The sequence below is a fragment of the Capra hircus genome, chromosome 16 (genome assembly GCF_001704415.2).
Source record: "Capra hircus breed San Clemente chromosome 16, ASM170441v1, whole genome shotgun sequence".
Lineage (NCBI taxonomy): Eukaryota > Metazoa > Chordata > Mammalia > Artiodactyla > Bovidae > Capra > Capra hircus.
The window spans coordinates 56,383,757-56,401,543 of record NC_030823.1 but is presented as its reverse complement, the minus strand read 5'-3'; the positions used below and the strand labels follow the sequence as shown (position 1 = coordinate 56,401,543).

General features: G+C 40.1%; 1 protein-coding gene across 1 annotated transcript in view; it reads right to left on the bottom strand.

Annotated features, from left to right (window-relative positions):
- PAPPA2 (pappalysin 2) overlaps positions 1–17,787 on the bottom strand; it is a 329,773-nt gene that overhangs the window by 176,151 nt on the left and 135,835 nt on the right. Inside the window, exon 3 of the mRNA XM_005690911.3 lies at positions 15,045–15,190. Within this exon, the coding sequence (XP_005690968.2) occupies positions 15,045–15,190 (146 nt within the window). The remainder of the gene's footprint in view (positions 1–15,044; positions 15,191–17,787) is intronic.

Here is a 17,787-nt window from a genome sequence, read left to right as displayed (position 1 = left end):
GACTGTAGTCCATCTTTTGAGACCCCAATAAAGGGATAAAGATTCAAAATATGTGCATATGATCTGACAACAGGAGGGGTCTTGCCTCATTCCAGTGATGGGTTCCTGATTAAGGAACCTGGTTCTAAAGAAGCATAGCTGCCCAGTGATGCTAAGAGGGAAGGGTAACAAAGGGCCTTCCAGAGAATCCCTGAAGGTGGAGGATTCTGTGATGGGAATAAGGGTCATTTCAGATGATCAGCATCACCTGATACTAAGGATAAAATGAACCTTCCCTCTATGATCTTGGCATTTATAAGCTAGGTCTGCAGTTAGATACAGTTCCAAGCAAAGGAAATTATGTTGAGAGTAAATTTCTACTACCCAGCAACAGAGAGGCTCAAAATAGAAATAAAATTCAATTATATAAGAATAAATAAAGATTACATTTCTTGCATATCTGAATGTGGTACTGGAACTTGAACTCAATACATACCAGTACCACTGACTTATACACAGAACACAATATGAAAGAGGCTCCCTGGATTTAGCAAGTGGTGGCCACGTGTGGCACAGCTGTTGCTTAATGGACTGGCGGGGAGCACAGATGCCTTCTTAGAAGACCTTTCAGCTTTGATTATAAGAGACGAACTAAAACAATAAGACAGGGTTGTTGTGTGGTCTGGAGGACAGTGCAGAGGAAGAAAAGTGAGAAAAGTTGCTGATTAAAAGATGAAATCTCAGTAGCAGACAGCCAAGTTCCCAAAGTGATGCTGTATTCCCGAGTTCCAACTTTTCCCCGCTTCAGCACAAGACCGCCAGAGTGGCATGTGGGAAGGAAATGATTCCCAAAGTCACTTCTGTCTAAAAAAAAAAACCTCTGGCGGCTTGAGGAAAAGGACATGAGTTGAAATGACTTTAAAACTGTTCTGTAAAACTTTTAGGGCTGAATGTTATATGCCCATAAAACAAGGAAGTTGAGAGCTGGTCTGCAGGTGCCTTGTGATTACTTCCAGTTACTGGCTGAAACACACTCCTCCAAACACACTCTCTGCAAATACGGAACAAAGCCATCAGGATGTGTGTGGGTCCAAGGAAGGAGCACTTGTGGGCAGGGCAAGGGAGGAAAGTGGTGGAGGTGGACTGACAGACAAAGGGAGAGAAAGAAATGGAAAATAGTTTAAAAAGCCACTAGCACTTACAAAATGAAGCAAATTTTGAACAGGACCAATCCAGGCATCATTCATCTCCAAGCCCTGTACTGGCTTCTTGGTTTTACCGCCTGTGGTCTCATGAGAAAGAAGTCCTTGTTCTGGGCAAGACCGAACTAAGAGTAGAGTGTGTCGAGGGTAAAGATTTTGCCAAGCTTGGTGTTGTTTCTTGTCTCCTTTTACACTCTTTCAGCCATTTCTGCCCCCCAACTCTCAACCACTCCCATACCATGGGAGAGAAGTAATTTGATTAATGGAAACTGAAGATGTTATTACTGAGGCTTTGGAGACCTATGATGTAATTGTTTCTTTGCTATTGGATGAGGGTGGTGCTTCACACACACACAACCTCATGCCAAAATCTTAGGCACTACAGAGTATGAATGGGAAAGATATTTTCTATAATTGATGTATCAATTCAGCCTTTATTATGCATCTATACAGTGTCAGGTCCTGTTCTAGGGCTTCCCTGGTAACTCAGCAGTAAAGAATCTGCCTTGCCAATGTGGGAAACACAGGTTCAGTCCCTGGGTAGGGAAGATTCTCTGGAGGAGGAAATGGCAACTCACTCCAGTATTCTTGCCTGGGAAATCCCATAGACAAAGGAGTCTTGTGGGCTATATTGCACGGGACTGCAAAAGAATGGGGCATGACTTAGTGACCAACAACACTGTTCTGGAAACAAAGGATTCAGTGATTACTAGGATATGTTCTAGTAGAGGAGATCTTTCAAGGTATCACATATAAAGGTGATTGTTTATTAATACTCCACCTACTCACAAATGCATAAAACTATCTTTGCATGCATACATGCTAAGTCACTTCAGTCGTGTCCAACTCTGTGCGACCCTATGGACTGCAGCCTGCCAGGCTCCTCTTTCCATGGGATTTTCCAGGCAAGAATACTGGAGTGGGTTGCCATGCCCTCCTCAAACCTGTCTTTTGTTATTCAGTTGCTCGGTCATGTCGTACTTTTTGTGATCCCATGGACTGCAGCACACCAGGCTTCCCTGTTCTTCATCAACTCCCAGAGCTTATTCAAATTCATGTCCATTGAGTCAGTGATGCCATTCAATCATCTCACACTCCGTCCCTTTCTCCTCCTGTCTTCAGTCTTTTCCAGTATCAGATTCTTTTTCAATGAGTTGGCTCTTTGTATCAGGTGCCCAAACTATTGGAGCTTCAGCTTCAGCCCTTCCAATGAATATTCAGGATTTATTTCTTTTAGGATTGGCTGGTTTGATCTCCTTTCAGTCCAAGGGACTCTCAAGAATCTTCTCCAACACCACAGTTCAAAAGCATCCATTCTTCAGCACTCAGCTTTCTTTATAGTCCAACTCTCACATCTATACATGACTACCGGAAAAACCATAGCTTTGACTATATAGACCTTTGTCAGTGAAGTAATCTCTCTGTTTTTCAGTACACTGTCTAGGTTTGTCATAGCTTTTCTTCCAAGGAGAAAGTGTCTTTGAATTTCTTGGCTCCAGTCACCATCTGCAGTCATTTTGGAGCCCAAGAAAAAAAGCCTGTCACTGTTTCCATCATTTCCCCATCTATTTGCCATGAAGTTATGGGACTGGATTTGCCAAGATCTTAATTCTTTGAATGTTGAGCTTTAAGCCAGCTTTTTCACTCTCCTCTTTCACCTTCATCAAGAGGCTCTTTAGTTCCTCTTCTCTTTCTGTCATAAGAGTGGTGTCTTCTGCATGTTTGAGGTTATTGATATTTCTCCCGGAATCTTGATTCCAGCTTGTGCTTTATTCAGCTCGGCATTTTGCATGATGTACTCTGCATATCAGTTAAATAAGCAGGTTGACAATATACAGCCTTGATGCACTCCTTTCCCAGTTTTGAATCAGTCAGTTGTTTCATGTCCAGTTCTAACTGCTGCTTCTTGACCTGCATACAGGTTTCTCAGAAGAAAGGTAAGGTGGTTTGGCATTCCCATTTCTTTAAGAATTTTCCACAGTTTGTTGTGATCCACACAGTCAAAGGCTTTAGTGTAGTCAATGAAGCAGAAGTAAATGTTTCTCTGGAATTCTCTTGTTTTTCCTAAGATCCAACAGATGTTGACAATTTGACCTCTGGTTCCTTTGCATTTTCTAAATCCAGTTTGAACTTCTGGAAGTTCTCAGTTCACATACTGTTGAAGCTTACCTTGGAGAATTTTGGGCATTACTTTGCTAGTGCATGAAATGAGTGCAATTGTGTGGTAGTTTGAACTTTCTTTGGCATTGGAATGAAAACTGACCTTTTCCAATTCTGTGGCCACTGCTGAGTTTTAGAGATTTGATGGCATATTGAGTGCAGCACTTTAACAGCATCATCTTTTAGGATTTGAAATAGCTCAACTGGAATTCCATTACCTCCACTAGCTTTGTTTGTAGTGTTGCTTCCTGAGGCCCCCTTGACTTCAAGCTCAGGATGTCTAGCTTTAGGTGAGCAATCACATCACTGTGGTTATCTGGGAGATTATGATCTTTTTTGTACAGCTTTTCTGTGTATTCCTGCCACTTCTTCAAACATATCTTTGGGCCACTCCAATTTCAGGACATGTAGTTCATCAATTCAGTTCAGTTCAGTTGCTCAGTCATTTCCAGCTCTTTGCGACCCCATGAATCACAGCACGCCAGGCTTCCCTGTCCAGCACCAACTCCCGGAGTTCACTCAGACTCACGTCCATTGACTCAGTGATGCCATCCAGCCATCTCATCTTCTGTCATCCTTTTCTCCTCCTGCCCCCAATCCCTCCAAGCATCAGAGTCTTTTCCAATGAGTCAACTCTTCGCATGAGCTGGCCAAAGTACTGGAGTTTCAGCTTTAGCATCATTCTTCCAAAGAAATCCCAGGGCTGATCTCCTTCAGAATGGACTGGTTGGATCTCCTTGTAGTCCAAGGGACTCTCAAGAGTCTTTTCCAACACCACAGTTCAAAAGCATCAATTCTTCAGTGCTCAGCTTTCTTCACAGTCCAACTCTCACATCTATACATGACCACTGGAAAAACCATAGCCTTGACTAGATGGACCTTTGTTGGCAAAGTAATGTCTCTGTTTTTCAATATGCTATCTAGGTTGGTCATAACTTTTCTTCCAAGGAGTAAGCATCTTTTAATTTCATGGCTGCAGTCACCATCTGCAGTGATTTTGGAGCCCCCCAAAATAAAGTCTGACACTGTTTCCACTGTTTCCCCGTCTATTTCCCATGAAGTGATGGGACCAGATGCCATGATCTTTGTTGTCTGAATGTTGAGCTTTACGCCAACTTTTTCACTCTCCTCTTTCACTTTCCTCAAGAGGCTTTTTAGTTCCTCTTCACTTTCTGCCATAAGGGTGGTGTCATCTAGCAGAGGATAATTTTTTCAGGGTTTCAATGTCTAAGAGTGCCCACTATGTTTGAAACCCCAAGCAACCTAAAGTAACACCATTTACAGAATGTTATCTTCTGATAATTAAATAATCTGCTGAAGCAGCCAGTGGGTAATGACCAGTAAAAGCCCTTATCCTGTTCATGCCCGGTAGCTTTTCTCACTAATGATTCAGCAAGTCCTCATATGAACATGGTGTGCTCAAGTTTACATGTCTTGTTTACTTCTCATCTCACATAAGAATCACTCCACTTTGGTATAGTGAAGAGGAAACAGTGGAGAAGAATGAAGTTGCTTTGCTCTAGCCCCATCATTTAGCAGTTTGTTGCACCAGGGTGCCCCTCTTCACCTCCTGCAGACTCCTTGACCCCTCCCACTCTGGTTCCTCCATCCACACTCCACAGAGACAATCGGGCTGAGAGGACCAAAGACTTCCCACTTGCCAAACCCATGGCTATTTCTCACTCACATTGTGCATGAATGTGTCACAACTGATGTCAGAGTCCAATCTCAGTGTGAACTTTTTGGTTAGGAGGAAGTCGAGCTTTGTCTTGGGGGGGATGGGGATCCCCTATGAAAATTCTAGGTGAGGGAAATTAATATCCTCTGTGAGCTCACATCTGCTGCTTCCAATTTATATCCCCTGTGAGCTCACATCTGCTGCTTCCGTCTTCCCCTACCCAGCCATGCAGCTCCTGCTTTGCCTTCCACCAGATATATGCCCCACCCACGCCACCTCTGTGGCAGCTCCTCTCTTCCAGTCCATCTGGCCCTGTGAGAACCACAGACCCTGACTAGGTACTTCCCACCACCCCCAAACTGCCAACAATCACTTATTCTTTCCTTCTGTGACTCACAGGAGCCTACTTTTGCTTCTTTTAATTTTTTTTTTTTTCCTATTGTAGAATAATGGCTTTACCAACTCAATGACATGAGTCTGAGCAAACTCCAGGAGATAATGAAGGACAGTGAAGTCTGGCAGGCTGCAGTCCATGTGGTTGCAAGGAATCAGACATGAATTAGCAACTGAAGAACAATTGCTTTACAAAGCTGTGCTGATTCCTGCTGTATAACAACATGAATCAGCTAAAACTAAATACATATATATATATATATATATATGCACATGTGTGTGCTAAGTCACTTCAGTCACCATGTCCAACTCTTTGCAGCCCTATGGACTACAGTCCACCAGGCTCCTCTGTCCATGGAATTCTCAGGCAAGAATATGGGAGTGGGTTGCCATGCCCTCCTCCAGAGATCTTCTGGACCCAGGAATTGAACCCATGTCTCTTGTGGCTCCTGTATTACAAGCAGATTATTTACCACTGAGCTACTAGGGAAGCATATATATATATATATATATTCCCTCCCTCTTGAGTCTCCCTCCCATCCCATCCCCTATCCCTCCCTTCTGGGTGATCACAGAGGGCCAGACGGGGCTCCTGTGTTATAGAGCAGCTTCCTTGGGCTCCATGTGTTATGTGTATTAGCTATACACTTTACACATTAGGTAGGTATATACGGTCAGGCTGCTTTCTCAATTAGGCCCACCCTATCCTTCCCCTAAGCAACCTAGATGTCCACTGGCAGATGAATGGATAAAGAAATTGTGGTACATATATACAAAGGAATATTAGTCAGCCATAAAACAAAAAGAATGGGAGTCAGTTGAACTAAGGTGAATTAACCTAGAGCCTGTTATACAGAGTAAAGTGAGAAGGAGAAAAATGAATATTGCATATTATACATATATATATGGAATCTCTTTGCTTCTTATAAGTTGCTTTGCCTCTGCAAACAGTTTGACCCTTAAAATACATTGCTTACTTTTTTACAAAGGAGCGAACATCTTTCTAGGGCACTACAGTTCTCTAGGATGGAGATGAGGTAGGTGAGAGGCTAAGGGCACAACCATGAATGTCGGCCACAGACATACAGTATTTGGAACTTCTATTGCTGTTGCTGCTACTACTAGTACCAGTGGAGCTAATATTTACTGAAGCCCTACTATGCACCAGGTATTTTTAAAATTCATTCATTCATTTATTTGGCTGTGCTATGTCTTAGTTGTGGGATCTAGTTCCCTGACCAGGGATCGAACCTGGGCCCCCTGCACTGGAAGTGTAGAGCCTTAGCCACTGGACCACCAGGGAAGTCCATGTGCCAGGCACTCTTCCTTTATTCCCATTTTATATATTAGGTGACTTGCTCAACATAGATTTCTTCCTATCTTTTGGAAGCCATAGCCCACTCTATCACTCAAAGACGTTTTTTCCTACAAGGCTCGTATGACCTGGACTCCTTAGAAGATCCTATATGTCTGAAGACCCATTGTAAGCCAGGCTCAAGTTCCCTCCCACACAGTTCTTAGGTCCCATGCATTGGCGCATGTTGCTTGTGATCTGATCAGTATTTCTGAATGTTCTTGGCTGTACAACATTCCCTAGGACAATTAGAAAGATGGTTGGCCCAGAACACTCTGAAGTGTTCAACTTCCATGCCAGAGAGTGACCGACTGTCCTTTCTAACCTAGCCAAGATGCCCTTGTACTTACTTCATCTTTCTGAAGCAGACATATTTGTGGGCCACAAGGGACTCTCTCAGATCCCTCTTTCCTTTGGTATCTGGTACACTTCTGAATCCTGCTCCTCCTCTGCTTTTGTGGAAATCCTTTGCATGGTCAAATTGGTAGAGACCCCAAATTTAACACCTCCAAAATCAAACTGCCTCACTCTTTGCTCCTCTTTTTTTTCTATATTTTCTGCCTTGGCACCACCACCCACTCAGTCAAACACAACTCTATTTCCCTCATCTACTTATTTATGTGAAAAAAGTCTCTCAGCACTTAGAGCTAAAAAAGAAAAAAAAAAGCAACATAACTGATGCTAAATCCTGTCTTATTATAGCAGTAATTACTTTTCATTCACTAACACAAGAACTAATCTGGGAGAGAAAAGTCATTCTCAACTCATTAAATGTGCATTTTCCACTTTGCTTACTAGTCATCAATCAACATTTTAAAGTATTGTTTTGATCAATTTCGGACAAGGAAACATTTCAAAAGCTAACTCAATTGAGAAGAAATTTTTCACTCATTATAACTTATGATCAGTATCAACAGTAATATCCTGTTTGTGATATTGTATTATAGTTTTGCAAGATGCTTCCCTTGAAGAAAAATGGGTAAAGGATCTGCGGAATCTCTTTGTACTACTTCTTACAACCACATGTGAAGATACAATTATCTCAAAATAAAAACTTTAATTAAAAGATATCACAAAAGAGGCGTTTTACTTAAAATCTGTTTTTAGAAGATAAATAGGTTACTTACTAAACCCACTCTAGTATTCTTGCCTGGAAAACCCCATGGATGGAGGAGCCTAGTGGGCTACAGTCCATGGGGTCACAAAGAGTCAGACATGATTGAGCGACTTCACTTTCACTTTCTCTCATTGTTACATTAAGTGCAAAGTTCTGTGTGTGTGTGTGTGTGTGTGTGTGTGTGTGTGAGTACACGGGCACGCACACTCAGTCACTTCAGTCATGTCCAACTCTTTGCAGCCTCATGGACTGTCACCCTCCAGGCTCCTCTGTCCCTAAGATTCTCCAGGAAAGAATACTGGAGTGGGTTGCCATTCCCTCCTCCAGGGATCTTCCCAACCCAGGGATCGAACCTGCATTTCTTATGTCTCCTGCATTGCAGGCAGATTCTTTACTGTTGAGACACCGGGGAAGCCCACAAAGTTCTATAGGAGCAATGAAATGGAAACACAAATCCAAAGAGAAAAAAGGAGCAAGGAGTAATTTCTCAGTGTTAAAAAAGTGCATGGCCATACATTTTTAAATGAATGATAGTAATTATCAAATTGTTATGTTAGTGAGGATACGTTTAGAAGAGGAGATTTAAAAAGCATTTTTAAATGTCAATAATTTAAATAATATACCAGAGGTAATATTCTTTGCTATAATTTAAACTTATGGCTACATTTTTAGTTGTTACTTTTTAAATCTATGAAGGGGTAAAGGGGTTTTTCAAGTCTTTTAGGAGTTATAAGAAAGCAAAAATGAGTTTGAAGAGCCCTGTTCTAGCGATTCCAAGGACATTCCATTTCTAAGCAAGTCTAGGTTTTTAACAGTCTAAACGTTGGCATCTACCTTTTGTTTCGCTCTGGAATGCCCTGTCATTGTCTGCGACACAAACTTCTGCTTATCTTTTAACTCTCTCCGCAAGCCTCAGCCCCTCAGCACGCTCTCCCCTTCTTCTCTGATATTTTCAGCATAACCAAGCACTTCTTGTCATGTTCCTACTTGCCCTCGTGCATGGCAGCATCACACAGTATTACTCTAAGTTTGTGTTTGCCTGCCTGTCTCCCAGTTTTGCTGTGCATATCTCTACAGTGAACCTCTTCTAATTATTCTATCTTTGACAATGCCATGAAATGAGTTCAATTCAATTTTCCAGTAGTCATGTGTGGACATGAGAGTTGGACTATAAAGAAGGCTGAGCATTGAAGAACTGATGCTTTCAAACTGTGGTGTTGCAGAAGACTCCTGAGAGTCCCTTGGACAGTAAAGAGATTTAACCAGTCAATTCTAAAAGAAATCAACCCTGAATATTTGTTGGAAGGACTGATGCTGAAGCTGAAGCCCCAATACTTTGGCCACCAGATGTGAAAAGCAAACTCATTGGAAAAGACCCTGAAGCTGGGAAAGATTGAAGACAGGAGAAGAAGGGGCAGCAGAGGATGAGATGGTTGAAGGGCATCAGTGACTCAATGGACATGAATTTGAGCAACTCCAGGAAATAGTGAAGGACAGGGAAGCCTGGCATGCTGCAGTTCATGGGGTCGTCGTGAAGAGTTGGACTTAGCGACTGAACAACAATAACAAGCACTAACTTAAGACTTCTGCCTTTGAAGACATGTTTTCAGTTTAAGTGTTTTACGCTAAAGGTAAAGATATACAAAACCACTGAGCTCAAGGGGATCTCACTTATTCATTTACTTATTAAAAAAATTCTGCCCTGTATTACCACAACATCGAAAGTACAAAATCATGCTAAGGTCAGAAATGGGTTGACCACAGATTACCTTAGTTTTTCCACATAGTGACTTAAGCCATTTGTAGTCAGAAATTGGCCTCAATCTTCCAACTTTCAGACTAGTGCACTTATCTGCCAGGTCACTCAAGTGACCCTCAAAATACAGAGTCTCGAATGTTGACACAGATAATCTTATCTTGAGTTTTGTAAAGACTCTGTTTAGAAAATCATAAACGTCTTCCTCTATCATGTTATTTCAGCTGTCTGCACTACTCTACACCTGATTTAGGTCAATATAGTTCCTTTATTCAATATGATTGAACAAGAAAAAGTAAATAAGAACATGAGAAATTTCATATTGAGTCAGACATTTCAGCTGTTCAGTCTAGTCTTCTACTTCTTAAAAACAAATTAGGAAACATGTGGTGGGGAACTAGTTATTCTTAAAAGGTTTAAGAATAAAATTTAAAATCCCTAGCTTCTTTTTCAATTCATTATAAGTCAGTGACAAATGACATAATTTAAATATTTCTTTTTTTCTCTTTTTTTTAAAAAAATGTTTATTTTTAATTGAAGGATAATTGCTTTATAATATTGTGTTGGTTTCTGGTATACATCAGCATGAATCAGTCATAGGGACACCTGTGTCCCCTCCCTCTTGACACTCTCTCCCACTTCCCACCCCATCCCACCCCTTAGGTTGTTACAGAACCCTAGTTTGAACAACCATATCTTGAAACCATTTAAATTTAATACCTCCATTCATTTATTCATTCATTCCTTCATTCAGTGAGCTTTCAAAGAGCTATATGTGATATGTTCTGTTTATGCATAGAGACTACTGACCTTACTTAGATTTCACCGGTTTCTGCATGCAGTCTGGTGTGTATGTGTGTAGTTCTATGAAATTTTATCACATGTTTGTATACCTTGGTGTACTACCACCACAATCAAGACACTGAAACATTGAATCACCATTAAGATTGCTCCTCTATTATCCTTCATGTCCCCCCTCATGCATACCTCTCTCCTCAATCCTCTACTATTCCTAACCCCTGACAACCACTAGCTTGTTCTCTCCCTCTAGTCTTCTTTTTTAACTTTGAGAATACCACATGAATTTTTGAGAATATTATATAATATTCTCAAGCATGCAACTTGTGAGATTTCTTTCACTCCCCATAACACCCTTGATATCCATAATAAATTGTTGCATGTATCAATACTCTGTTCTTTTTTATTACTGAGTAGTATCGTTGGCTTCCCAGGTGGCTCAGCAGTAAAGAACCCACCTGCCAAGCAGGAGATGCAGGTTCCATCCCTGGTCAGGAAGATCCCCTGGAGTAGGAAATGGCAACCCACTCCAGTACTCTTGCCTGGAAAATCCCATGGACAGAGGAGCCTGGTGGGCCACAGTCCATGGGGTTGCGGAGTCGGACACGACTGAGCGAATGAGCATAGCAGGCCCACGCGCACATCCCATTGTATGCGTGTATCACAGTTCGCTTTCAGTTATCACTAAAAAATACTTTTGTCATTTCCAGTTTTGCTCTGTCACAGATAGAGCTACTATGAAGATCAATACACAGGTTTTGGAGTGGACATATACTTTCACTTTTCTGGGATAAATATTCAGTAGTCCAGTTACTGGGTCATGTGGTAAGTGTACATTTAATTTTACAAAAAACTGCCAAAGTATTCTCCAAACTGGCTGTGCCGTGTTACTTTTTCATCAGCAATATATGCAATATCCAGTTCTCTGCATCCTCACTAGCATTTAGTATGGTTATTATTACTTTTTAGGTCTTTTAATAAGTGGACGGGGGAGCCTGGTGGGCTGCCATCTATGGGGTCACACAGAGTCAGACACGACTGAAGTGACTTAGCAGCAGCAGCCTCACTGTGGCTTTAATTTGTTTTTCCCTAACGATATTAAATATCTTTTCATGTGCTTACTTTCCATCTGTATATCTTCTTTGCCAAAATGTCTGTGCTTTGGCCCATTTTCTAACTGGAATATCTGTTTACTCTTGTTTTCAAAGTTCTTTATATATTCTAGACACAAATCCTTTGTGAGATGTACAGTTTGCAAACGCTTCTGCCAAGCCTGCCATTGCTTTGTTCATCTTAATAGAGTGTTTCTCAGAGAAAAAGTCTTAATTTTGATTAGGTTCAATTTATCCATTTTCATTTCTACGGACTATGCTTTGGGTGTCATATATAAGCGCTCTTCACCTAACCTTGCCCTGAAGATTTTCTCTTATTTTTTCTTTTTGAAGTTATACAGTTTTACTTTTTATAGTTAAACCTATGATCTATTTTGAGCTAATTCTTATATAAGGTATGTATAAGCTGTCTAAAATGAATAAATCAGTAATGTTTCTAGATATTGGTATAGAAGGGGCTTAAATAATTTAATTTAATTTACTTTCTTTTTGTCTTTCATGCCATTGTTGTCATGTTTTAACCACATATATTTTAAACCAAAAAATTTTTTTTTAATATTTTTATTCTTTCTAGTGTGGTTCATTTCTTTTTGTATGTCTCTGTTTCCATTTGGAGTCATTTTCATTCTATTTGGATAGCTTTCTTCAATATTTGCTTTACTGTTGGTATTAAATTATCTATTTTTGTCTGAAAATATGTCTAATTTTTCTTTAAAAGATTTTTTGCTGAATATAGAATTATAAATTGGCAATTATTCTTTTAGCATTTTTAAAAAATGCATCAATCTGTTGTTTTCTGACTTCCATAGTTTCTGTTGAAAAATCAGCATGCCAATTTTACTGTTGCTTCTTTTAAAGTAACAAATTTCCTCTGGTTACTTTTGAGTCTTTTCTCCTTACCTTTGATTTTCAGCATGTTTGCTATAATGAATTAAGTTGTGATTCCCTTTCTATTTATCCTTCTTAGGGTTTGAAAAACATTTTGAATCTGTAGTTTGATATTTTTTGTAACCTTGCAAAATTCTCAGCTGCTATCTCTTTGACATTGTTTCTGCCTCAAAATCTTTCTCTTCTTCTTCTAGAACTCCAATTTACAGTAGGAATTTTTCATCAGGTCTCAAATGCCTCATGCTGTTTTCTATATTTTTACATCACTTTTCCTCTTTGACCTTCAATACGTATGTGTTCTACAGTTTTCTAAATCTTTTCTCCTGCTCACAAACTAATCTATTAATTTCTTAATTTCAGTTACTATATTTTTGTTCTAAAATTTCCCTTTGATTCACTAATATGTATTCTAATTCTCTGAGGACACTCTACAACTTTTTATCTATCTTGAACATATTAATCATAATTATCTTAAGCCAATATTCCATAACTCCAATATCTGGATAATCTGTGAATCTGCATTTATGGAGTGATTGCTTATTTCTTTGTTTAGTTTCCCATCATTTGATCCTGTCTTTTGGCATAACTGGAAATTTTTTTTTTTACTGATTTCAGGACATTATGCATGAACATTTGTAGAGGTTTTTGATGATATTGTCTTCCTCCAGAGCATATTTAACTTTCTTCTGTTAGGCAGTTAAATATAGGCAGATGCTGCTATGCGGCTGCTAGGTCACTTCAGTCATGTCTGACTCTGTGACTCTATAGACTGTATTCTGCCAGGCTCCTCTTGCCATGGGATCCTCCAGGCAAGATGACCTCCTACAAACAGGTACTTAAGAGTGTTTCAGGCTGAATTTTATGCTTTGTGTAAGCTAGACTATTTATATTTTCCTTCATAGAATGTTTATAAAGAGTATTTCATAGAGTGTCTCAATTCCCCTCCTTGACAGGATCTCAATTCCATTTTTTGGTCCCCTCCACTGTGAGACTCCTGAAATTACTTTTCAGCTTTTTAATCTAATAGCAGCTATTTTATATCAATACTTATTTTCTTGGTCACTGACTTAGAGAATGCATAGTTCAGAAATCAGAAAATATCTTAAAATTATGAGTAGAATATCACCTTTATTTTTTCCATGGTTTCTATTTCTCTGGGAACTTGATCCCTCTAGTCTGGATACCTTAGAGGTTTTGACTTATAGTTTTTGTCTCCCCAGTAGTGAGACTGAAGCATGCTCTGGACTGCTGCTCTCTGATCTGCTTCTATTACTTTTACTGAGAATTGGCAATTTCCCTCAAGGAGAAAAAAACGAAAACTGAGCTCACATCAATGCAGCTTTCTTCTAATTGGGGATTGGGTCTCTAAAATCCTCACTGTCTTGGCTGATGTCTGATGTTTTCAAGTAGCTAATTTTTTGGTATTTTTGTCCATTTTTAAAAAAATTTAAATGAATTTTGTCAATGGCCTAGTGCCAGAGAAGTTGGAAAATACTCAAGGCTTTGCTCCCAGCTCAACAATTCTTATTAAGGGGTCAAGATTTGTCTCCATAATGGCTAGGCAGATCTTTTTTTTTTTTGAAGGTTTTTTGAACAAGTAGGTTCAACTCCCGATGACTGCCCTAGGATTCTTAGAAACCATTACTGATAAACCTTGCTGTCATATGTACTGAAAGGTAACATTTGGTGAATCAGATGTGAGCCAATTTGGAGGTACTTTCTTAAAGATGTGTATGCTCCTCTGTTACCACTGTTTATCATGAGGATAATTCCAGATACTCAAACTCACTACTAAATGATTTATTGGCATATAACCTTCCAGCTTGCCTCTTACAACCATGAAGACTAGAATGACTCACATTAGTTTTGATTTGGAAAGCACCACTCACCTCACAAATTTCTGACTTATCATATACTGACAACTGAAAATACAAAATTTAATGATAAAAGGAGAGCCCTAAAACTGTATCAGATGACTATAGAGCCAATGAAACCCAGGATAAGCAAAGCATTCAGTTTGGATCACCACAGGTTTAACTTTTTATTATCTCTTCCTTTCTTGAGATATATAGCGCTTCTGGATGCTGACCTAATTCACTACAGGGATTTTTATGTTCTGGTTTCCTCTTGCACGGCAACACTATCTTTTCATCTATTGTTAACCTATTGCTTCTTATTCCTTCCCCAACCTTTCGGACACATCCATGCAAGATGCTCAGCAATCTTCTGGCACAGAGATTACTGCAAACCAGATTTCACAGTCTAGCCACCTTTTTGCTTGGTTCCCTCTTGAGATTAATCAAGACATAAAATAGATCTCATCTCATGTCAGCAATTTATTTGCATCTAGATTATTTGGTCTAGAACCTTCTGAATATTTGGTCTAGAACATTCTGAGTATTTGCCACTGTTGCCCTAGTACATCTTACCTGTCTTCATTAAAACATTTTGAAAAATTCTGCTCAAAGCTATTATCAGCCCAAAGAAGCTAATTTATTATGTAAATTTATTTTTCTCTCCATTCCCTCCCCCCCCCCAACTAACTTTCACAGATTCCCTTCCAACCTCCTCATTTCTCCAACTGCAGTTTTCTTCAACTTTACTTACCCAGGTGACTGATGGCTTCCTTGTCCCAAGGCCAGGTGGCAGCACCTGCAAGGTTTTCTCGTACTGAGCTGGCAAAGTAGACATTGAGGAAGTGGGTGCTGTTGAGCTGCAGTGCCTCCTTCAGCTCCTTCACACTCATGTATGCCCTGAGGAACACGTAAGAGAGGAAATGTCACACCGAAGGATCAGTACAAAGAAAAGAACAGAGTCAGATCTAATCAGACTCTGGCTTCCCAACCATCACTGCTTTTAGAGGAGAAGGGCAAAGAGGCTGAGACCAGATATCATGGTACTCTCAAAAAAGACACTAACACTCATTTAGAATATTTATTCCAAGATAAATAATATCCTACCTTTTTTGGCACCACAATATTTATATGAATACTCAGTATTTGACATCATACTCAGTTCCCCACTTAACGCCTAGATTATTTCTTCAAGATAAACCCAATAACACTTTTAATTCTATGCCCTGAGAATTACTCTCCAGTCCATGGTGAATAAGGCCTTCCAACTCTCAGACTCTGGTTCTATCACACTGCACGATCGTTACTAGAAGAAGATTGATTGAATCTCCATTTCAGCATATGCTTGCTTTGGGCATTCTTAAAAAAAGGTAAATAGTAACCAGGAAACACAAAGTTAAAGAGGAAAAAGAGATGAGTTATAGGAAGGAAAGGATAACATAAAGCTGCTGCAGAAAATATTAGTTTTATATTTTTTTTTTCTCTTTCTAGTACCTTAATCCATAAACTCTCTAACCCTATTCTGACTATACTCACTGAGTATCTCTATTGGTGGCCTTCAAAGTACTAGGTAATATTATGTTTGTACTTATTTGCAGACTTAAAGGTCTATTAAAAACACATGCCCCGTGGCCCATAAAAAAGGGGGGAAACAAGCATTCGATCTCTTTTATTTTTTTTCATTCGATCTCTTTTAAAGCTCATATATAGTCAAAGACCTTCGTTTTCCTGACATGAGTGAAACTTAAAACTTCACCATGAGCAAACAGAGCCTCATCATTCTCAATGGAGAGCTATTTTAAGAAAGAACAACTAAACCAAAACTGAGTTGCCCCTTGGATTCACTGGAAATGCTGCTCCAAAAATAGCAATGATCCTATCACATCTTCAACTATGCAGACAGCTCTCTCAACATAGTTGAAAATATCCTTTATAGATTGATGCTTTATGCTTACTACTCTGGTAGACAAGCTGCAGACACTGAAATCACTCAACCCCGAAGCCCATGTGAGAACAGCATGACCCTCTTCTCTCGCTTGCTCTGCCTCCCAGCCACACTGTTGATGCCATCTATTTAATCCACATGGAGATATATTGGCAAGGAGTATCCAAGAAATAGAGATCCCAAAGAAGACTGTATTTGTGTTCTTTGGCACAGAACAAAAAGAGGAATAAAGAAGCACAAAAAGACTTTGCTTTAAAACCAAAAGTGCTTGGGGGTTTTAAAAGTGAAAGGGGGCTTTAAAATATCCTTTCTTATTGACTTATAATATCTTGGAAAAATAGTTCTCCTCTCCCGAGAAACCATCCAGATTCCATGAAGTGATGTCAGATGTGATCAGAGGGATAGTCCTTCTTCTGCTTTCCTGGAGACTCAGTGGTTTTTGAATTGTCGCCTGGTTTTCCACAGACATTAGTCACATTCCCTTTCCTTTTCTCTTTTATTAAAAACAACTACAATTTCCTGTATTGAAAAATCAATGGTTTGGAGCTATGATGACATCAAGTAACTCTTCAACATGGAGATGTTCTAATCGGTCAGATGAAAGAAGAGGCAGGGTGGATAGGAGGAAAGAGATAAGAAAGGAAAGGAAAGGAAAAAAGAAACGATTAGAAAAGAAAGAAGAGGGACCAGTGACTGAGCCTTCACAGAGGCAGAGTACCAAGGAAGAAAAACTGCACTCTCTGTTCCTTTTCGGAGAAGGCAATGGCACCCCACTCCAGTACCCTTGCCTGGAAAATCCCATGGATGGAGGAGCCTGGTAGGCTGCAGTCCATGGGGTCACTGAGAGTCGGACATGACCGAGCGACTTCACTTTTACTTTCATGCATTGGAGAAGGAAATGGCAACCCACTCCAGTGTTCTTGCCTGGAGAATCCCAGGGACAGGGGAGCCTGGTGGGCTGCCGTCTATGGGGCTGCATAGAGTTGGACACGACTGAAGCGATTTAGCAGCTTAGCAGCTGTCCCTTTCCAGAGAGGTCACTAAAATTAGGAATTGGGAACTTGACAGTTTTCCCTCTTTTCTCCTCCCTCACTTTCCCCAAATCCCCCTGTTCCTGGCACAGGTTACTTGGGCTACCTGTGTGTTCCTGGCTTCCCTGTCTGCCACTTACCAACCTTGGCCACCATCCTTCCGTTCTCCCTCAACCCAGCAGTTCCAATAATTTCCTTTGAGCTAGTCTCCAAGAGGCCTCCTTCTCCACCACCAACTCATCAGTTGGGTCTACTCATTTCCCTTTTCTTCCTTGCCCATCCCTCTCTCCAGCCATAAATTACTCTTCCAGATGAGAGTGTTTATGCAATGCTGGTGGCAAACTGGACACAGTTGCTCTAACTCCTGCACTCCAAAAAGACATAGGTAGAAGTCAGCAAGTATAAGGGAAAAATACATTTTTAAAAGCTAGAGACAGTAGGAAATGGTCATTAATGAAAACTATAGAGGAGAGTCTTATTTTGTTGGAGACAAACATTTTTGTCCAGATTATTACCTAAAC